This window comes from Artibeus jamaicensis, unplaced genomic scaffold (assembly GCF_021234435.1).
Source record: "Artibeus jamaicensis isolate MK-2021 breed Jamaican fruit bat unplaced genomic scaffold, CSHL_Jam_final contig_1284, whole genome shotgun sequence".
NCBI classification, from domain to species: domain Eukaryota; kingdom Metazoa; phylum Chordata; class Mammalia; order Chiroptera; family Phyllostomidae; genus Artibeus; species Artibeus jamaicensis.
The window spans coordinates 1,019,665-1,042,640 of record NW_026521249.1 but is presented as its reverse complement, the minus strand read 5'-3'; the positions used below and the strand labels follow the sequence as shown (position 1 = coordinate 1,042,640).

The following is a 22,976-nucleotide window of genomic DNA, read 5'->3' as shown; positions in this document are numbered from 1 at the left end:
ACTTTTTAAATTTGTATAGTGAACATATAGTATTTTAAAATTACAGAAAGAGAAAAGTATACAGAAGAAATTAAATTACCCCGTAATACTACCATATACCATTGACTTTATTTTATTTTAATCTTTACATGTATTTTCAAGTTTGTGATATATGGGATTGTGCAGTTTTACATACTGCTTTCGTGTAACATTGTACTCTGTTTTCCATTTCATTAGACATTCTTTACTAATTTAAAGAATTGCCTATTTCTCCAGTGGAGTAAAGCATGTTTTATTTTAATCATATTGGTAGCTATTTTTGGTAGCTAAGAATACCTAATTTTTTTGTATTGTCATAAATTTTGAAATTTTATTATTTACTCAGGAGGATTCTTAGACATGGGATTTCTGGATTAAGGGTACATGGATGTTTTAAATTTCACAATATAAATTACCATATCACTTCCCCAACTATTACTTATGTAGGCAAAACACACACTTACATACTTAAGCTTTTTTATTATCATGTATGAAAAAATAGTTTTTGTGTCTATGTACAGATAGATTTTTGCATCTTCCTATTTCCTGCTTTCTCTTCCTCCTCACTCTGCCCTCTACAGAAAGACAAAATATGTATCCAACATATTTTTTCTGGGGCCTTCATGTTTGTTTAATTTTATAATCATATTTATATGTTCAGACATAATATTTGCTTATATTGTTTTGAATCTTTTATTTTGTGAATTTCATATTTTTTAAATTCACCACTCAGTATAGCATGTATGTATATACACATGCACACACACACACACACACATATATATACACACACGTATCCCCCATATATTGTATTCATCTCTTGAGTATTTGGTATATATGTTTGTATACACATATGTTTAAGTTTAAAATAAAAATACATAAATACACATATATATAAATATTAGTTTTTCATTAAAGTAGATGCTTTATATTCTGAATTTATGAATGCCTGAGAAGTGCTTTTTGTTGCATTGTTACATAGCAGATGCTTGATTAGCAATACTTATGAATTAAGACTGAAAGGTCTGTCTCCTCCAAAACAACTGGGAATGAAAAAGACTAAAAATATCAGGTATTGATGAAGATGTGGGTCACTCAGAACTCTTATACATTGTTGGCAATCATGTAAATTGGTATAATCACTTTAGAAAACTTTTTGACAGTATCTACTAAACCTAAAAATGCAATTTTACTTCAAGAGAATCCACCCAACAGAAATGAATGGATATATGTCAAAGAATGCAAACAACATTTCGACATATGTAAAAAATGTTTACAGTTCTTTGTTTTATTGTAACAAAAAATAGAAACAATGCAAATGTTAAAGGTCAGTAAAGTGAATAAACAGCTGTAATGAAGTAATTTTTAAAAAATGACTGAAAGGTCTGTCTATGTAACTCATTTCAGTGGACAACAGGGGTGGCCAGAAGCTGTGGAGCCAGCCTGTTTTAGCTTCTTAGTATGAAATCCCTGTTTGTCTGTTTGGATACTCGCAGTATTTTTGCCTCATGATTGTTATTCAGCTCTTGAGCCAGTGACTGTGTGGATAGTTTTCCATAAACTCTACCTGGAATGTGCTTAACCCCTTTAATGTGCATGATCAAGTTTTTTTTCCTCTATTTTTCTTCTATTCAGAAATGTTGCTTTAATTATCCCTTTGATTATTGTTTATGTTCAAAACCTTGTCAAATACTCAAAAGCTATAATTGGTAGTCAAACCTACATTTTCTGCCCAATATCCATCATGTTTCTATTCATTTTCATCTTTATTCTTTATTTAACTTATAATGTTTGCCCTCAATAGGACTGTGTGTTTTTGTTGTCAGTTGTACTATTATATCTCATGGATTTTGTGACAAGAAAAACAAGTAGAATAGAACGTTCATCCAGTTAATAAGCATAGTTCAGTAGGGTCTTACTGCTAAGTGACTTGGGAAGTACATGCTGGGCAAGGCCTGGTAAACTGACAGTTTTCATAGCTAATGTGTTGTGGAGAGTGAACACTGACACCAAAGAAAATGGGGATATGGTTTTATGTTTTTCTTCTAGGTGATAGCAGTTTTAGGCTTTACTAACTGTATTATACATATATTAACTGAATCATACCATAGAGATGGCAGAAGGGTTGCTGAGTATTTAGGTATCTGTCTGGGTTTGAGAATTTGATTGGTTTCCACCTAACACTGAAAAGTTGACTTCATCAGTGTGACAATGTACAGGATCCATTGCTCGCTCTTCTCTGAAGCACAGGGGAGAGTCTACCCACAGGAAAATCACGATGTTAAGTAGGGATCAACAGTTTTCAATTCTGTTATTGCAGTCTGTATTTCTTTGAAATTCTGAGCTGACCCACTTCCTTATTTTATTATCTTTTCAGCTTACCCTGTTGTTTTATAAAATTTAACTTGTCTTTTTACCTCAGTATTTGTTAAATCTTTCTGCACATGTCATAGAAACCAGGTCTTTCTGGATACTACTGAACACTTTAAGGCTCTGTCTAAAACGTGTTCATGTTTTTTGTTTGTTTGTTTTTGTTTTTTTTGTTAAGATTTTATTTATTTATTTTTAGAGGGGGAGAGAAGGAGAGAAACATCAATGTATGGTTGCCTCTCGTGAGTCTCCTGCTGGGAACTGGCCTGCAACCTAGGCATGTGCCCTGACTGGGAATCGAACCACAATTTTGTGGTTCACAGGCCCGTGCTCAATCCACTGAGCTACACCAACCAGGGCCATGTTTTTCTTGTTAACTCATTTTCAGAGTGACACCACTTTCTGTGATTGAGAGAGATGTTCTCTTTCTCTTGTGCCCCCAGTACTTCTTCCTGGATACTATTTGTATGTCTTCAGTTTACTTATTCTGAAATGATCTATCCAGGCCTTGGGATAGCCAGTAGACAGTGTAGATTCGACTTTTTGTCTACCTGCATTTGTAGAAAACTTTTCTCCAAGCTGTCTCAATATCCAGTGTCTTTCAGGCAGTCTCTGTTAAACTGAGGTGGAATCTGGCCACACCCTTTCTTCCTGCCTGTGCCTTTCATACATTGGAATGTTAAAGTCCTCGTATAATAAGTAACATCAGTATTGTGCTTTACAGCCAAGTTCTTGCTATAGGTGCAGTAGTTACAACCTTGTACTTGCTGTGAATTCAGTTCCACTGTACTGCTGCCATCACCCTGCATTGTTTTCTTGGAGTTAATCTCCAAGTGAATGGATAACATTGGTTCCCAATAGATAATTCTATTTGGTTCTTACAGAATGGTAGGCATATCTAGTTAGTTAACAAAGTTCTGTAATTCAGGAGCCAAATAATAAATTTATGAGAGCACTGATGAAGTTGTCTAGGTGGGAAGAGGAGGGTGTATGGGGGATAAATGGTGATGGAAGGAGACTTGACTGGGGGTATAAACACACAATACACTGTGCAGATGGTGTGTGTGGAACTGTGCACCTGAAACCTGTGCAGTTTTGTTAGCCAGTGTCAACTCAATACATTCAATAAAAAGGAAAAAATAGTTCTCTTGGTTAAAAAAAGGAAAAAAATTCATTTAATGAAAAGCACATATAAGCATCATATCTTTTTCCCCCCTTCAATCCATTTCAGTTGGAGGCAGAGAGGGAGGGGGAAGGGAGGAGGAAAAAGAGAAGGAGAGAGAGAGTCTGGGGAGATGTTGGTGAAGTATAGACAATACCCAAATAAATGCTCAAGTGAAATATATCGGATGTGGGAAGTAAGATTGCTATAGAGAAAAATAAAGATAAAAAGACAGGGAGGATTCATAATTCTCATTCCTATTGTTACAGGGTTTAAGGCTTGTCATAATAGTTATTTTTATGGGATATTGGGTGAAGCTACTTTAAATGCAAACAGTATTGTTGTTTGAAATAGCTTTTAAATCGGAATCTAGCTGTGCTTACGTTTAATGGTCGAAAAACTATTATTACTATTAATCTCTGGTGTGTGATACATTGTGGAAAAAAACTGTGCTCACTGCTTGGTAGGTACTATGATATATGCTTACTTAAGCTATTTTATTTAATCCTTACAACACCTCTGTAAATTAAGTGTTATTTATCCCTTTGAAGATAAAGAAAAGGCTTAGAATGCTTAAATAACTTGCCTGAGGGAGCATAGCTAGCAAATACCCAATTTAGGATTTGAACCTAAATATCTTTGATCCAAAGATTATATTTGTAATCACTACACCTTTCACCTTCAAGCTCTGACTGAACTAAGCATAATGAACACATTAACAAATTGATTGGTTTTAATCCAGCTGTTTTCCAGAGCTTGTACATAATTTGTTCTCTGCCTACCTCTCCAACTTAATTTTAGATTCCATACCCCAGGCTGTCTGCTCCCAGTCCCACTGACCTCCTTTCTGTTCCTTATGTACCATATTTTGGAGACCTTCGCTTGTTCCCTAAGTTGGTAGTGCTCTCTTTCCTCTCCCCTTTTCTCTCTATGCTTTCCTCCTCCTCCTCCTCCTCCTCCTCTTCCTCTTCCAGGTCCTAGCTCAGGTAACATTTGCTCAGTCGTCTTCTGGCAATTGTGTATAAAAAAGCTACCCCTCCCCCTGTGGCCTATTATTTTCTTCATAATAGCTGATCTGAAATCAATCTGTTCACTTATTTGTTTATGTCTTTCTCTACAGACTGTAAGCTCTGTGAGAGCAGGGAACTTCTGCTCTTGGTTATCACTGTATTTACGAAGTTACATGTCGAGTCCTTCTCTAACAGATGTGGAAAAGGCAATTTAATGAAGAATGGGTGAATGGCTTTGGAATGTGTATATTTGTTTCTACTTAGGAACGATGCCTTTAAATTTTTTTAATGAAATATATTTGAAAATGTCTGATAAATTTGAGTAGTATTCTAAACCATGTTTAAAGTTTGACTGGGATACTTAACATAATCACAAACCATCACAATTTCCTGCAATAACAGATTTTTGCTTTGGTTTTGACATGCCCAGTGGTCTTATAAAAATAACCTTAAAATGCGTATTATTTAATAAGAATAAGACTCTTTACCTAATTATCTGCAGTAGTGTGATAGTGTTAGATAATCATAACAGTTTTTAGCTAGATAAAGACTTAATACGCTCTATAGTCAAACCAAAGTAATCTCAAAAGATAAGCCTTCTCAAAAGCTGCACAGGTAGAGTCAGGCCCAGAAACGTGACAGAACCCTTTCTATACACTAGTGTTCCTTTCACTTGCCCTCTCCCACACCGTTATAGTGAATATTCCCACAGCAGCAGTAGATTACGTAGAGCATTAAATCAATAGGAATAAATCTGTATTTCAGGAAGAAAAGTATGAGTATTAGCCAGAGTTCCCAGGTTATCTCAAATCCATAAGAAATGCGATGGACTTTCAGGGGTGCCATGACCCTGGAGTTGCTGTGCACAGCTGCATCTAAGGTGGCTGTGATGGAGACACAGGGTGTGCAGGCCAGACCTTCAAGTAGAAGGGAAAAGATGCGTCAGGTTCAGGATGAACAAAATCATCAAGCTTTATACACCGTATTTTGTTCCACAGTTCACAATCAAAACTACTGCACTGAAAGCTAATATTAAGCAACCACAAATTTAAAAAAATCAGATTTAATAACCTTTGAATTTTTGTGACTCAGTCTTATTTGACAAAGGAATTCCTTATTTTCTAGAAATGTTCCTTGACACTATGGTTTGATTTACAAACAAATTTACATGCATGTCTAAAAAACAAAATATATCTTGCCTTCATGTCTTCTTAGCAGCCAAAGATTTATTTTCTAACAGTCAAAGAAAACAAAAGCAAACTACATTGTCTTGTTTCCATAAAGAGATGAAGGAAAATGGGCATGTGTTTCATCAATGGAAATGATATGTCCAGTAAATGTGGACAGTGAATATATATAAAGCATTCTAAGAAGTTCAAAAATAGTGCTTTTTCTAGGAAGTGACTCTTGTAAGACCAATGTAACCAAGACCTGTACTGTCTATCTTATTATTCTCCCAAGGTCAGCAGCAACTTTGGCTCATGTATTTACACAGCAGAACATAGATTCCAGTGCAGATGACTATGAAATTTACCTTTTTTCTCGTGAAGAGAATTTTTATGCTGACTCTGTAGAACTCCAGTTCTCTTCAGTGCTTTGGTTGTAGAATGATCACAGGCTATAAAAAAAATACTGTTCATCCCCAAATAACTATGCATGTCAGTCACTGAAACTTTGAGTTCAGGGATTACCTTGTCAAATATATTTCTGGTAGAGATAAATCTTGCCTTAAAATTCTGGAACCTATTGTAATGAGGATTTATTTGTCTTTGTATGTCTGTATGTGCAGGAATACATGGACTCCAATAAATACATTGAGCATCTGCTAACTCAACTTGAGGAGAAACACAGAAGTCTCTGGAGGTGAGTTAAATCCATGTCCTCACTTATAGCCACCAGAGCACTGATCTTGATTATGGAGGCAGGGAATTAGGAAATGGTTTCTTGTTCCATTTGATGTCAAAAAATCACTAGAGGTTACTTAGAGAATTTTATTTCTTTAGCTAAAGTAAAGCAACAATGGTGAAAGTTGTCTTTGAGTCAAGGAGTTGCTCAGAGCTGGAAGGATGGTAGAAGTTGTGACATACATTGGTTAAGGTCAATGAATTAATTGCCCAAGGCCACATGGCAACCTTATATGGTAGAAACTGGAGCCCAAATTCTCTGATCCTTGCCTGCTTGAAGATTATTTAAGTTTTTCTGTAATTAAAAAGGTAGGACATTTCTGCTTAAATTTTCTGCTTCTCTTCATATTAAAGAGGAACATTTTAAGAATGTTGTTGAATAGGTCTCCAATTTTTTTTCTTATATGGTGGGTCCTGATTCTCACTAAGGAAAGATATGTGAGAATATTTTCATAGGTAAGATGAAAAAGATTAGTATCATAGAAGTCATATTTTCAAGTTATTTATTCCCTGGGTCCTCTTGGAAAGTGAGACTAGCCAAAGATGGTTGTGATGTTATTATCTAGCTCTTTAGGGTCCATGTAGTCAATGCTCTTGTAGGTGCTGCTATGGGATTTGAATTTCTTTTTCTAAGTTCCTATAGTTATTGTTGTGGGGTGTAAGTATATTATTGCTCATTTATATGATTCCTCACTTTGCACTGCAATTGTTTCACATAATTAGCTTTGTCTCCCAAAGGTCCATATGCCCCTAATGTCCTTTATTGCTTATCTCCTCAAGGCAGGGAGCAGAGCACATTCTTTGTCCACAGAGATGGCAAGTAAATATTTGTTAACCCTGTGGCTCTTTTCTCCAACCTCATCCAAACCCGTCACCATTGGCACCAGGCTCTGCTGTTTGCCCCTTCTTTATGCATCCTATAACAAATCCTAATAACTTTGAAATTCATCTTCCTGAGAAATTCTAGTTCTTGGGTAAAGTGCCTGATACATTCATTTGTCTTTCTCTTATATTACCATATTTTGCTGTGTATAATGTGCACATGTTTCTGTGCACATTATACACAGGATTGTTATACCCATTGGCATGTAATCATTATATCCATGTACAATGCACATTCTTATCTTTCCATCAAAAATTTGTGCATTATAATGGCAAAATATGGGTAATTTTCCTACTGGAGAACAAATCTGTGGTTATAATAATAGAAAGTATTCTGTTTCTATACACAAAAACAATTGCTGGTAGTATACAACAGAAGTTTGTAATTTTTGCCTGCTTGCCCCTGGCAGGCACACCAGTTAATTTTATATAACTTTATGTAATATTTGTTAGATTTGTTTTTGAGAGCTATAACCTGGTTGATATAATTTTCTTTTGTGAATCAGTGTATTGTATTAATAAAACCAATAATAATAATGTGTTTATGGTTATGTGCCTTTTAAATTATACCTTCCATAGATCTACAAAGTATATTGAAAAGGTTATTTAACCGATTTGTAACATTGTCTTTCAAGTACTTGAATATTTTTTATCTTCCAAGAGAAAAATACACAAAAATGATGAATACCATCCGACAAAAGAAACTTAGAGTTTAATTTGGTCAGCAAGTGTGTCTTATACACATCATTGGAAAGGAGTAATGGCTTTATGGGTCTCTGGACCAAACACCTGCACATGGAAATATTTTCCTGCTTTCTCAGGGTTGCTTATAAAAACCATTTGGTCTTCTCCTCTATGATTAAGTTAAAATCACATTTCAGGCACAGAATTAAACTAACATAAAGAAAGAGCTCAGAATTCTGTGTGCAATCGCTTCCATTATCCTTCAGAAATGGAATTGTTGCTGGTAAAGAAGCATTGCCTTATATATAGTGTCAGTGGATCTAATAAAATGACATTTGAATAACAATAAAGGGCAATAAGGATGCTTGAATAGTCAGAATAACTACCAGTGAGAAAATGGAAATGGGTAGTATTGAAAAGAAAATGAAACCAGTAATAGCAGTTTTATATACTATTTATTGAATCATGAAATTATACTTGATTATATTTTGCAAACAGATCTTGACTGAGTTAAAGTAGTAGGTTTTATGGTGATTGTTACAGTGTCATAACTGCAACTGTAGCTGAATTGTTTTTGGTGAAGAATATGTCAGGTGACAGTGAGCAGTGTGGAAAATTCTTTCTGGTTGTGATTAAATTTTTTAAATACTTTCTTGAGTTAGAATTGAATCTGTGATGTGCAGTGGATCATGGAAATAGCGTGTGATGTACCCAAGCACAACCGGATTATCTGAAGTTAAACAGCTATTCCCATAACTCAATATAAAAGCTTTTCTCTGACTTTATTATGCTTTTGACTTATAGCTGGCAATCTTCATGGATGGGGCTACTTGTGATTGCTCCTAATAGTAACTGATGATCTTCCACTTATACTTGAAAGGACAAGTTCTGAATACTTAGTTCTTCCAACAGTAATGGTGGTCAGCATTAATTTGGAGCCACAATATTTTAGGATTGATCAAAATCATGGTAGACATATATGCTATTATTGACACTGAATGAGGAAAGAATTGGACAAATTCTTTCCTCATTCAGTAAGAAGATTGGGCACAAGGATTAAAAGTCTTCCCTTATTTTTGTGGAGGGAGCTACTTGTCTTTAATAGTTTTTAGTCATTTTTATAGCATAACTAGTTGCTGTGACACAAATATATTGTTGTAGTCATACTCTCAAGATAACTGGTTATGGGGGGTCCTTTAGTATTCTACTGAAATAGACCTATTATCTGTCTCTGGGTATTCAAATTGCTAAGGAATTTGTGAAGTCCAAAGATAGCTGTCTAGCAATAACCAGTCATTTATCTCAACTGTCTTTTTTGATACCAACAGAAAACATGTGTGAATTAATCTGAACGGGGGGGGGTAGAATCAGAATCTAGGACTTAGTCTGAGACTTGAGTACAAGTCTGGGTGTGTTTAATATCCTCTGAGCCCCCCTGCTTGATGAGGAAAGGAACATACCAACGGCACCTTGTTCACCAGCTGATGTTGAAATGTGACAGTGCATTTCTGCATGTTTATTTGTTTTAATGTGGGAAGTGAAGATTAGAAGAAAAAGGCTCATTTGCACTTAATGATTTTTATATCATCTATTACTATTTATGAGTTGGCTAAATATGTCTGTGATTGACAAAGATTGTTTTTTTAATATATTTTATTGATGATGTCATTACAGTTGTCTCATTTCCCCCCTTCATCCCCCACCCCCATGCCCCCTTTAGTTCATGTCCATGTGTCACAAATACTTTAGCTTCTACATTTCCCATACTATTCTTGCCCTCCCCCTGTCTATTTTCTACCTAGCATCTATGCTACTTATTCTCTGTACCTTCTTCCTCCTTTTCCTCCTTCCACTTCCCTGTTGCTAACCCTCCATGTGATCTTCATTTCTGTGGTTTCTGCTCCTGATCTAGCTGTCCTCTAAGCTGTCCTTTTGTTTTAGGTGTGGTTCTTAATAACTGTGAGTTTGCTGTCCTTTCACTGTTCATCTTTTTTATCTTCTTTTTCTTAGGTGAGTCCCTTTAACATTTCATATAATAAGGGCTTGGTGATGATGAACTCCTTGAATTTGGTCTTATCTGAGAAGCATTTTATTTGTCCTTCCATTCTAAATGAAAGCTTTGCTGGATAGAGCAATCTTGGATGTAGGTCTTTGGATTTCATAACTTGGAATACTTCTTTCCAGCCCCTTCTTGCCTGCAAGGTCTCTTATGAGAAATCAGCTGACAGTCTGATGGGCACTCCTTTGTAGGTGACAGTCTCCTACAAAGATTGTAATGAAACAATTGCTGAGAATGTCCTTCTTCTACACTTGATAGCCTCAAATGAAGAGTTTGGAACAAACACAAACAGCTGAAAAATACAAATCAAATTCATGAATATTTATTGTGTTAATGACTCTTTCATGTCACATATGTAAAATTATAACAATGGAAACAGCATAATACTATAGAAATGCAATGAGGACCGAACTGGAGGTTTTGGAGACTTGAACTCTTGCCCTGGCCTGCAAAATTCACTGTTAAAGGAGCATCTGAGACTTAGTTTCCTTATCTATAAAAAGAAGGTATCAATATAGTTAGTGCTTAAGTTTGTGGAGCATAAGGATGATATGAAACATGATGTCTAAAGTAGTATTACATTTACGTAACATGTCAGACATGCATAATTTCATTTTTCTGGAATACTTAAATACTACATTATGATTAATCAGCATGATACATATATCATAGAAGTATCCAAGAGAATGAGTAGAAATGACTAATATAACAGAAATACCTAACAATTTGCCAGCAATGCAACCAGATAATGTCAAAGTGTTCATTTCAGATGTCCCTAGCTCTAATTGGAGACAGTGTTAGCAATAGCCTATAAATGAACAAAGTAGGTCTGCAGGGCCAAATTTAAATGACAAGATTTGGTAAATGAAGAGAGCCAACTGCCCGCCCCCAGACACCAAATCACCAAAGGCCCATCTGAACAAGCTCTGTCTGAGCTCCGGTTTCACAATCAAGGCACTATTGATGTTTGGGGCCAGTCATTCCTTATCATGGGGTTGTGAGAGTGTGGTTGTGCTGTCCATTGTAAGATTTTTTTAAAAGATTTTTATTTATTTATTTTTAGAGAGGTGAAGGGAGGGAGAAAAAGAGAGAGAGAAACATCAGTATGTGGTTGCCTCTTGTGTGTCCCCCACTGGGGACCTGGCCTGCAACCCAGGCATGTACCCTAATTGGGAATCAAACCTGCAACCCTTTGGTTCGCAGCCCATGCTCAATCCATTGAGCTACACCAGCCAGGGCCCATTGTAAGATATTTAGCATAATCCCTAGCTTCAATCCACTACATGCCAGTAACATCCCTTCATTGTGACAACTGAAGAGTCCCCAGACATTTTCTACATGTTCCCAAGGGATCAGAATCATCTTTTCTCCCCATTTGAGAACGAGTGGTCTAAATCAGCAGTCACCAAACTTTCTGGCACTGGGGATCGGTTTTGTGGAAGACAGTTTTCCTGCAGACTGGGGTAGTGAAGAGTGGAGACAGGAGACAGAGTTCAGGCAGTAACAGGAACGACATCCATGGATAGGAAGGAGGGAGGTTGGAGACCCCTGATCTAAATTATTGACAAGCATTTTTCTAAGCACATGCCAAGAAATACAAATACCCTGGGTCACTGTTATAGGTGTTTTAAGAAAAATAAAGGTCAAATTTGAAATATGCTAGGTAAAACCAAGTTTAAAAAATGTTTTAATTGTAGAACTTTTCAGAACCAATTATATTACTAACATGTGCTGTACACATGAAATACAAGATATAAAATGTAATTTTGGCTTCTTAAAAAATTGAATCATATCTCTCTTGAAGTATATACTCTCAGGTTCCAGGAAATATATTTGGGGAATGGTGACCTATCCAGTATGACAGCCAAATATAAATGTGGCTTGTACCCCCTATGCTCTCCACATCATTGGTGCTGGGTGTCGAGTGACTTAGTAAATGAACATATGGCACTGTGAGGAGTCTGGTTGTGCATACAAGGGGTTAGTATGTATGTGGAGAAGCCAGTCCCAGGTTCTTTACCATTTCCTTGAGGGATAGCCCAAGCCTCAGTGTGAAATTCCAAGAATCTGAAGAACTGTTGATTACAAGCTACACTGGCCCTAGTGAAGCACCTAACTCTTACTCCCGCAGGAGAGATGGTTTCTACACAACCAAGGAGAGGAAAACACTTGATTGACAAGCGTGTATAGATCCCTGGTCAGAATAAGGTCCCCTAAGGCCTATCCCTTTCAACAATAAAATAATGATTTTAATGTATCCAAAATTCTTAAAAATAGACTTTTGCTTTGTGGCTTATATGTAATTCTTATTCTAAGGAAAGAGGGGGGAAAATGGATGAAAACTTTGTTCTGATTTTCATCACAATTCAAAATTTTGCTTATTTAAGAGTGAACACTGTAATAAAATAATCTGCATTCCAAACACTGATTCATGTACCTAATTTTGATATATTTTTATATTTTGGGGGCATAAATAATTAGTACTACTGCCTACAGTTTATTTTAGCTCTAATCTTAATTTCTATAAAATGTGAGTGATATTAAAATTGCTTACTGAGAGGCTACATGCTATTCTCTTTCTTGGAAAAGAAAATCCTTTGATAATGTGTTATCTAGAAGTCGTCCTGCAGTTGTAAAGGAGGGACTAGAAGAAAAAGTACCTGTGCCCCAAGAAAAAGTCAAGCCCAGAGCCTCTTGGAGATTTACTTTCTATGCATCTTGGGTCTCAGAATTGTGTGATCCAGTCATCTTCACAATTAGCATTTCTCTATCCTCATGGGGTTAATTTATGTAAACTATGGAGATGCCAAGTACTAAACAGGTTGCCTTTGCTGTAATCATGGACTTCCACTGGGAGATCTTAATTGGCAACAAGTAAAATTGCTCTGCATGAATTCTTAATGGTGGATACCACATAAAATAAGAATTGTGATTTGTTTTTTTAAATCCCTTCAAGAGAAAAGAGTCCATCTCTGGGGGACAGAATGTATAGCCAACAAAGAGAGAGCTCAGTGCTTTGCAATAGCAATAAAAGCTCTGAAAGCCAAACCTCATGCTATGCCAACTCACTAACAGCACATGGTCTCCCAGCTCTGCATCCCTGTCTCACTATGCTGAGGTCAAAGAAGGCCAGGGCGAGCAAGCTTTGCATTATCTTCCCTTCCTCTCAACCCCTGGGCTGGATTTCTAAATCACAGCTATATTCGTGGGCAAGTGTAAGCACAAGGGCAACCCTGGAAACCCATCAATGTCACTTCTCAATTACCCACCAGGGGTTGTTTCCAAGCTGCAGCCAGTCCTAGACCCCTGCCAAGATAAGAGTCTTGCCTCTAAGTCATGCCCTCTGCCCAGCATAAGGCGGCATAAATCAGGGCTCTGGAAATTGGGTATTGCACATGCTTCAATGCTTATGTCATCCCTGGGCAGTGGTGGGGAGGGCTATGGGCTGAGCTGTTTCCCAAAGGATACTTATTATAGACAGATGGTGCTGCTTTATAGGAGCAAAGCAGCATTGAGGCTTCTTCTCGTATTTTTGATAGACCCCTGATGAAGTAACATTGCTATCTTTAAGGTGATTTGCTCAGCCAAAGAGGGGGCTTATAGAACTAAGTCCAGAAAGATAACTGAATTGACTGAACCAGAAGATCACCCATGTTCATATTTTACCTTATACTTTAGGAGTGATCAACACTGTAGTTAATTTATATGACCTGCCTGTTATGCTTGTTTATATACTTAGGTGTTGCCTGGTGTTTGAAACCATAACTTTTGGGCCAAGGAGACACCAAAAATGCCAGACAGAAACTTTGCAGGAACTTTATATACATGAGTTCCTGTTCCTTATCAAATCTGTCCGAGTTAACCCAGCAGAGAACATATACTTAGATCCTAACCTAATAAGTGTATAAAATAAGACTTTTAAATTATGTGAGTTGTATTTCATTTTCTTCATCCCAGATCTTGTTTGCAAAAGTAATGAACATGCATTTATCTGTTAAACACAATTTCTGGAAACTGTCCTTCAAAAGGCCAAAGGTTTCCCCAAGAAGTTAATGTTTTAATTGGAGTAGGAGCAGCTCTGGTGGACTGGGGGCAGTTGAAGAATCACTTTTTGAATAGATCAAATTTGAACTGCCTTTAAGACTTTTAGTATACATAAAGAAGATGATGGGAAATTCAGGTCTAGAGCTCTTTATAGTTTATATAGAAACCACAGTATAGATAGAGGCATTAGGTTAAGCTACAAAGATATAAAATTGCCCTCTACCATAAGTGGGGAAATATCCCCACTTTAAAGATAGATTTACTACAGCCAAGGGAAGCTTGAGCTGAATAATGTTGTACAAGTAGGTTCATAGATGATTTGAAAGTCATTCTACTTGTAGTTTAAACAGGTTTGTGTTCTGCAAGGAGTACTCTCATAGTACCAAAAATATTTCAACATCAATAGGATTTAGGGATCACACCGAAAAATTTACAGCTATTTAATCTGAAAATATTTGACTTGAAATATGTTTGGTATTTTTAGATCCATGCTTATCTTAATATGATGGCCAGAAGCCTAATGAGATTTATTTATCTGAAATTAAAATAAAGAGCCTCAAGCAAAAGGCGTTTTTGCAGATTTATTTGGGGTAATAAAGATCACAAATATTCTTACTAAATTGAAAGCAGGAAAAGTCCAGCCCACAGCCATGTGAAGGGCCTGCTCCACAGAGATGCCTGTGTTCAGGCTGCAGTGCATTTCCAGTAGGAATGACTAAGTGCCTGTTTTTTTCTGGAAGGAGGAATGAAATGGGTTATTTACTGTGGCCTTCTATTTAATTTTAATTTTAACAGGGAAAAAACCCACTAACTTGTTAGAGCATTAGAATATTTATGATTTTCTTTTAAGGGATGATTGTTAGGATTTAACTCTACATATCTTTACACTAGTAACTCTTGAGTTAAAAGAAGTGATTTTTTTTTTGCTCACTGCCTTCTATTTACTTATTTGTTTGTTTGTTTGTTTGTTTATTTATATATTTTTAGCTTTCCATATTCAGAGTCCTGGGAGGGAGTTCTAGTCCTCTCTTTCAACCCCCATCTCAACTCTGGGGGGAGGTGTTTGGGTCTCTGAAAAGAAGAAATACAAAATGGAAAATTTCCCCTCAGAGGCTTTAATTATGTATAAATAATTGTATATACACATTGTATATACTTTTATATTAAAAATTAGGCCTCAAATAATCCCACAAAGAACTAAGGATCAAAGGATCAAAGAATCAGGAATAGGTTGGTGAAACTGCAAAACAGTTGGTAAAAAGCACACGTTAGATATTTCAGGACAGAGAAAACTTCGAAGAATGTGAACGTCCATTGCAGGGGTGGCTGAGGTTGGCAAACTGTGGCTGGTTTCATGGCCCAGAAACCCTCATGAATTTGCTTTACTGGAATCTGGCTTGCTCACTGTTCAGGGTGTGTGCCCTACTGAACACTCACTGATTCAGAATTACATACAGGTGGACTCCCTATGGAGCTAATTGCAAATTTTTCACCAGATGTAAAAGTCCACACTGGAGAGAAAGTAACAGCCACTGTAGCTGTAAACTCTGCACTGCTATGTTAGCCTACTTTTACTAAGCAGTCACTCTGCACTGCTACATTAGCCCGCTTTTACTAAGATGTCTACTCACTTAGATCCTGGGGATGCTCTGGTTCTTGCCTCTTCTTCCTTCCCTAGTTTATGAGGACATCCCTTCAACAAAATACTCCCAACATATACCTAACAGTGGTTCTATACTTACCCTCAATACCAACCTGTTTTATTCATGAAGGTTGGTCCTGTACCTCTACAGGTCTTTGACCTGTAGAATCAGCTCTTCTCATTCCTCATTGTTTTCATAGTGCTTAGCATAAGACATGCAACTTCAAGATAAAACTTCATTTATCTTGAAAACATAGAATTGGGAACATGCTTTAGTCATCTTTGTACGTAACAGACTTGTCTCAGTGGCATGTAAATGCTTAATGAGATTCACAATTTCAAGATAATTATTCTTAAAGATGAGACCTTCAGTGAAAATATAAATGTGTTTAGTGATATGTAAAGCCAGGAGGAAAGCTTGCTTCACTAGAATTGTTTATGTTGCTTTCAAAATTCAGTCATAAATTTTTGGGCATGTCATGTTCGCCTGATGGGTCAGTGCACCTCACAGGGGAGGATCTTATCAGCAACAATAATAAAGTGTACATCTCTGCCTCCAATTTTATTGTCCTTATATACCAATTGTATCTTGAGCTGCAAACAGCCTTATCAATAGAAGCAATGAAAGGGTACCTCATAAGCCCTGACTGGTATGGTTCAGTTGGTTGGGCATCATCCTGCAAAGCAAAAAGTCACTGAATCAATTCCTGGTAAGGACACAGGCCTGGGTTGTGGGTTTGGTCCCCAGCTGAGGAGCATGCGAGAGACAACCAGTGGGTATTTCTCTCTCACATGGATATTTCTCTCCCTCTTTCTCTTTCCCTTCCCCTCTCTAAAGACAAATAAAACCTTTTTTTTTAAAGGAATATCTTATAATTTTGAAAGGAAGGAATTAAGAGCCCATGAAAAGTGAAAATAAATAAGTAAATAATTCATAATAAAAATCAGTGCCTGAAATAGTACATTTTTTTTTGCCCCCCACCTTGGATACAGTGAGTTAAAGAAAAATTACACATATATGTTACTTTTTAAAACAGAATCATGGGTTAATCTGAAAGGTGAGCAGGTACTTACAGAGAAGGTCTTGAGAATTCTGGCAAGACATACATAAACTTGAAATTAGAGGGGAGCTCAAAGTAAATAAGAATGATGTAAGCTGCCAAACAGAGAGCAAGTTTTCAAAGGATTAGTGACATGGAAGACAATGTGGGGAATGAAAGTAAAAAGGTATAAAAAGAGAACAACCAACAACTAAAAGTAATCATTTTATTAGCTAAGCGCTTTAGATAGCCTAATTACAAAAATGGGTATTTCCTATCTCCTAAAACACTGCCGACATACTTTGTAGTCCAGGTGGGGCTGGTACGGGTTGGCATTCCGGTACAGAGTCTCGGTTCTGTTTGCTGGCTGTGTTGTACTAAGTTTTAAAAATATTTCTAGTTTATTTTTTGCAATGTGGAGTTCAAGTCCTGATTCTGCCACTTACTGTGTATTCCTGGGAAAGTCATTTAGGCCCTTCTGGACTTTCATTTCCCACTGGTAATGAGCCAGGGTTGAAGTAAGAGATTTCAGCAGTCCTTTCTTTGCAGTTAACAGTCTCTAATTCTTGCTGATCATCTTGGTGGCACAGTTGAAAGGTTGGGCGGTAAAGCCAGAAGAGAAATGATACACAGAATTACTGAGATTTGGAAGTGACAGATTCCCTTCCTGAAAGAAGGGAAACTAGTTTTCTTTAAGCTATAACTCTTGGGCTGTGTCTTGGCACTGAACCTTCCGGAGGTAATAAAACAGCATGCTGGCAGACCCAGGGCACCAGAGCAGGACCTGAGTCTGTGACCACTTTCAAAAGGTTTTCCAGGAAATTATTCTATTGAATAATGTTTAAGTTTCCATAGGAGCTGTAAGCACAGCACAGTGCAAAAAAAAGGTAGATTGCACGATATTTTTTTTTTTAAAAAGCAGCTCTGGGGTTATGGTCCCTATTAAGGGAAATCGCATTGTCTTATGATGTTTCTTTAGTATTCCCTGGAGATTCATGGACTCAATTGCTAATTAAAAGTCAGAATGTGTATTTACCTGGATTTATTCATTTTTCTTATCTAATTGATTCTCCTGTATCTCTGCTCTGGAAATAAAGATATGAATGGAGTCCGTTACAGAAGGCCACTCTAAAAGAGAGCTTCCTCAGATTGGGCACACAATTTAGGATTTTGGCCTCTGGGGCCATTTGTTAGGAAGATGATATAATTTAAAATATACCAAAGATTGCATCTATCCAATGATACCTCTCCCACTTGTCTGCCTAGAATTCTCAGGCTTGACATAAAGGATATTGAGTGCACAGGAAGTCACCTGTGACATCTGTCCTTGCCTCCTGAGGGGAGTCCTGGCAATCCTCTCTTAGCTGCCTGTAGTGTCTTACAAAGGATTGGTTTTCAAATTAGATTCCTGTGGAAATCTGAGTCCTGGACAGTTTTGAGCAAGGACAAGCATGTTTAGAGTGGAATAAAGGACATCTATTAGAAATGTTAGAGCACAAACATAAATATTTATATTCCTAGCCACACCTGTGCCTACCAACTTTGATCTTTTTTTAAAATTACTCATTATTCCCACAAGTGCATTCCTTGTTGTTCAGGTGTCCATTCCAGACATGTAAAGCCTGGGTCTTCCTAATGGACAACTCTTTAGCCTGATTCCTCAGCCCACTCGGGCTCCATTCATATTTTATCTCCTACTCCTCTCCCCTCTGAACTGGAGACTGTACTACACATGCACACATAGTAATTTACATCTTGTGAAAACTCCAAAATTATTTCATATACCTTAATTTTACCTCTACAAATATTGTCAGCACCTGGCCTACCATTTATGTTCTATATAAAATGTTGATAAGCATGGGATTGAACATAATAGCTGTTCAGTGAACATATTGACTGATATTTCCTAAATAGTTCTATGTGGTACTCTTGCTGATAACACTATGAGTATTTATTTCATCTGTTGGTTAAGGTCATTACAAACTAGGGAGTTTCCATAAGGCCGGTGACGAAAATAGAATGAGGTAAAGAATACTAAGTTAGTAATGATGAGAGGAATTGGAGATGTTTAGTTTGACAAACAGAAAAAGTAGGAATAGAACTGATATCTGTTTTTAAAATGGAGTGAGTTGAGAAATATTGGCAGCATCCTGGGATATTCAGGAGAAAAGAACTGGTAAACCAGTTGTCTAAATTAGAACCTGAGAGGTAGCAACTCAGCACCAGAAAGAAATACATACTCCCCCCTCACATGGAGAAGGATGCTTGAGATAGTGAGCTCTGTACCACTGCAAGTGTCAAAGCAAAATCCGTGTGACCCTCTTTCAGATGTCATGTTGAGTGGATTGTCACAGCAGACGGAAAGACACCCCTCATGTCGGATGCCTCGTTGTCTGTCTTTCACCCTCTGACCCTGATGCTGCTCTACTTTTGATGCTCATTCCCTCTTCTCTGCACCATCCCTTTTAAATAAGCAAAGACACTTTTGTAGTCTTGCTCTTCGTCTTCACTTTTCTGACAGAAAGAATGCAGGTTCTTCCATTGTTCCTGATACAACTATTCTTCAGACTCTGCTTAATAATGGTCACCTGCTAGACTTATTCTAGCTCATCAGTTTTCCTTTTAACATGTGGGGCTCTAATATAAACATAATACATTTTACTGTGACCAGATTACAAGTCCAGTTTCAGTCATCCTTTGAGAGAAGGCTGTTATTCTAACTTTATGTTTTTTCCCCTAGTGGTACTAATTGTTTATAACCTTTAGGCAAAATACCTAAAATTCCAGCATTACATCATGCAGGTCTAGTTACTCTCTTGTGAACTCAAAGAATATAAATCATTATTTCAAAAAAGACCAAGGAGTGTTTTAAATTTAAAATATCTGTTTTTTTTGCACTGCTTCTTTATTCCCTGTTTTTTTTAATGCCTTGTCATGTTTTATGTCTTCTTTTGCCTAGTGCCAAGGCTTTATTTATGGTTAAGAGGTCAGAGTAGAATTAATAATTATAAATAAACTGGGTCATTTCTTATCTTTTATTGGACAGGCCTTCAGAAGGAAGAAGGGAGTGAGCTTCAGATTATCACGGAAATGAACAATAACTAATTTAACAGTTATAATATCAAGGTTAAGGAATATTAGGAAGGGTTAATCTTAGAAAGAAGAAACAGCTTGTAAGAAAATATTTACCTAGAGAACAGCTAAAGTGAACAGCGCTGTTGGTCGTTTTGCTGAAGAGAGAGATTAAGGTTGGGGATTACAGATGCCTGTTGTGATTCACATTTAGATTCCAACTTCAGCTGTATTATGATAGTGGTATATATATTTTACAGAAGAAGATACCACTTTTTAAACATATATTATGCTAAAAGTTTCAGCCCTTTTCTTTTGGAAATACAATCCGCTATCCCTTTTTTCTGATCCCTCCCCCAACCCATATCTCTTGAGAGGTTTATTTTGGGAGCATTTACTATATTAGCAGGTAAGTTTGTTTTTCCGCCTTGATGCTACATCATTGTTACAGAAGCTCCATTTCCAGGCAGTTTTAATAAAGTAGAATCATTATCTTCTTCTTCGTAATTTTAGTTACATTTAAAAATCACTTTCAACTTTCACTTTGAACTTTGGATAACAGCTGAAAAATGATTTTGTGAAGTTTGCGTTTATCTTTGTCACATTGGTGAAGGTCTTATAATAAATACATTGTAGATTATTTTTCCTGTCAAATGCTGCTAGACATTGCGGTAAATTAATTATCCGGGAATGCTGTCAGATGGATGTCCAGATACTGTCACAGAGAAGGCATGAGTCAAGATCCCGGGAAAGGCAAAAGCTGATCCACTTGTCAGCAGGTAACATTCTGCAGGGGTTGGTTGGGGTAGCTTGAGAAGATCACTTGGAAACCAGAGAGGTATATATGATAATGGGCTTCTGATAATTCTGAGCCTTATGGGATCTTTTTTTTTCTTGAGGAATATCTAGTTCTATCCATACTCTGTAGTGGGTTAGAAATGTGAGTGACATAAATATAGGGGTAACACATGCCATTCTAATCATACAGTAAGAAGAGATTTTTGAATTGCATGGCTGTTTGCATATGTTTATGGGAAAACCACAAAAAGGTCAGAGGGTCAGGATGTCTAGAAGGTTTCCTGCTTCTCATCTGAGCAAACTGAGGACAAAAGTATGGACTAATCCTTATAAAAAACTTTCTAATGGGATTTCCAAGAGTTGATTTTTCACATAAAGTTAGAACGTGGAAGTATCCCTTAAGCTTCTGTTTGGGAAAAAGAAAATTTAGATACTATTGTCTGGGGAACAAGAAAATACAGATATCATTGTCTGGATTAATATATAGTCGAACACTGGTTTCTTGAACATGTACCTTCTATTCACAAACCCAATAGTCCAGCAATTTTTCATGGCATCAAAATGCAGCATCTGGAGACTGCCACACATGGATGCAAGAATCGTCATGGAGCACCATGGCCCTGGGCCATCTCTGTCTTCGAAGAGTTGGCAAGGAAGGGCCTCTTTGATGTTCTGACTTCAAACATTCATAACATGACCCAAACTTAGCATTTTGTCTTATTAACTGTGATAGGACTGTCATTATTTTTATAAGCCATTTAATATCTGTTGGTATTTCTAACTTCTCCCACTTCTTGTTGGATAATAAGTTCCATAAACATAATCCCTACTTTATTGAGTGGGGTTTTCTTTTATTTAGCCTAAACACACAGAGGCTTCAAATAGTGACCCTTTCAATTAGAAATTTTAGATTTCAATGAGTAAATTCATATTTACTCACTTTTTTATAAGCTTAGAGATAGAAGTTATTTGCATCTGACACAGAATACTCATAGGGTAGCTCTGGGCTCATTTTTTTATTGTTTTATCTCTATTTAAAATTAAAAAATGTTTTTCTCTTACATCCCTTCTTTTCTTTTTGGCAACCATCCTCTCTGGCTTGTTCTGTGTATTTATGGGTCTATTCTGTTTAGTTTGTTTATTTCTTTGTTTTGTTGTTTTAGATTCCACATATAAGTAAAATCATACAGTATTTGACTTTCTCTGTTTGACTTATTATTAGCAAAATATCCTCTAGTTCCACCTATGTTGTTGCAAATGGCAAGATACTATTTGTTTTTTATTGCTAAGTAATACTTCATTATATATATTCCCATCTTTATCCACTCTTTTGGGAGACACCTAGGTTGGTCCCATATCTGGCTATTGTAAATAATGCTGCAGTGAACATAGGAGTACATATATTTTTTTGAATTAGTGATTTTGTTTTTTTTGAATAAAAAACCCACAAGTAGAATTACTAGGTGACATGGACCCTGGCTCATGGGGTCCATGGTATTATGGATGAGACACGAAACAAATTCACGTGGACTACCGAGTCCTATGGTAGAAAAGGGACAGCGTGTCTTCTCTCTCAAGAGGAGAAAAACCTCAGCCTTTGCCTTGACAAGCTTTTATTGCTTTTCTGGGCACATTACATGATGGTCCTCATTAACTATTCACAGGTTCGCTTTAGGTGGTTACCTTTTACAGAAAACAAAGGAGAGGATGCCGCTAATCACATCACAGAAGAAGGATATTTGCAAATACAAAGGGAAAAGTGGTTGACCTGGTTATCCTCATTTTTGGAAGGTTTAGCATAGATTTTAGGAAGTTACTTTAAAGATATGCAGTAAATGTTTCCTGCCTCAATTCAGGGTGAGGGAGTTTTAGCAGAAGCAAGCCTCAAAGCAGCCTAGGTACAATACAGGCCTGATTCCCCATGGGAGAACCCATCCATGGGCATGCAGAATCATCTCCTATACTAGGTTGTGTGGTAGTTCTATTTTTAATTATTTGAGGAACCTCCATACTGTTTTTTATAGTGGCTGCACCAGTGTACAATCCCAGCAACAGTACACGAGAGTTCCATTTTCTCTAAATCTTCACCAACACGTTTAATTTATTGATGCTAGTAATTCTGACAGGTGTGAAGGGATATCTCATTACAGTTTTAATTTGCATTTCTCTTATGATTAGTGACATTGGACATCTTTTCAATGTCTGCTGGCCATCTGTATGTCCTCTTTGTAGAAGTGTTGATTCATGTCTTCTGCCCATTTTTTTCATTGGATTTTTTTAAATGTTAAATT

General features: G+C 36.8%; 1 protein-coding gene across 3 annotated transcripts in view; it reads left to right on the top strand.

Moving 5' to 3' along the window:
• The window catches only part of NCKAP5 (NCK associated protein 5), a 995,643-nt gene that overhangs the window by 366,665 nt on the left and 606,002 nt on the right, over positions 1-22,976 (top strand). For all 3 annotated transcript variants that reach the window (XM_053666799.1, XM_053666798.1, XM_053666800.1), the window contains one exon: positions 6,350-6,423. In XM_053666799.1, coding sequence (XP_053522774.1) covers positions 6,350-6,423 — 74 coding nt within the window. The remainder of the gene's footprint in view (positions 1-6,349; positions 6,424-22,976) is intronic.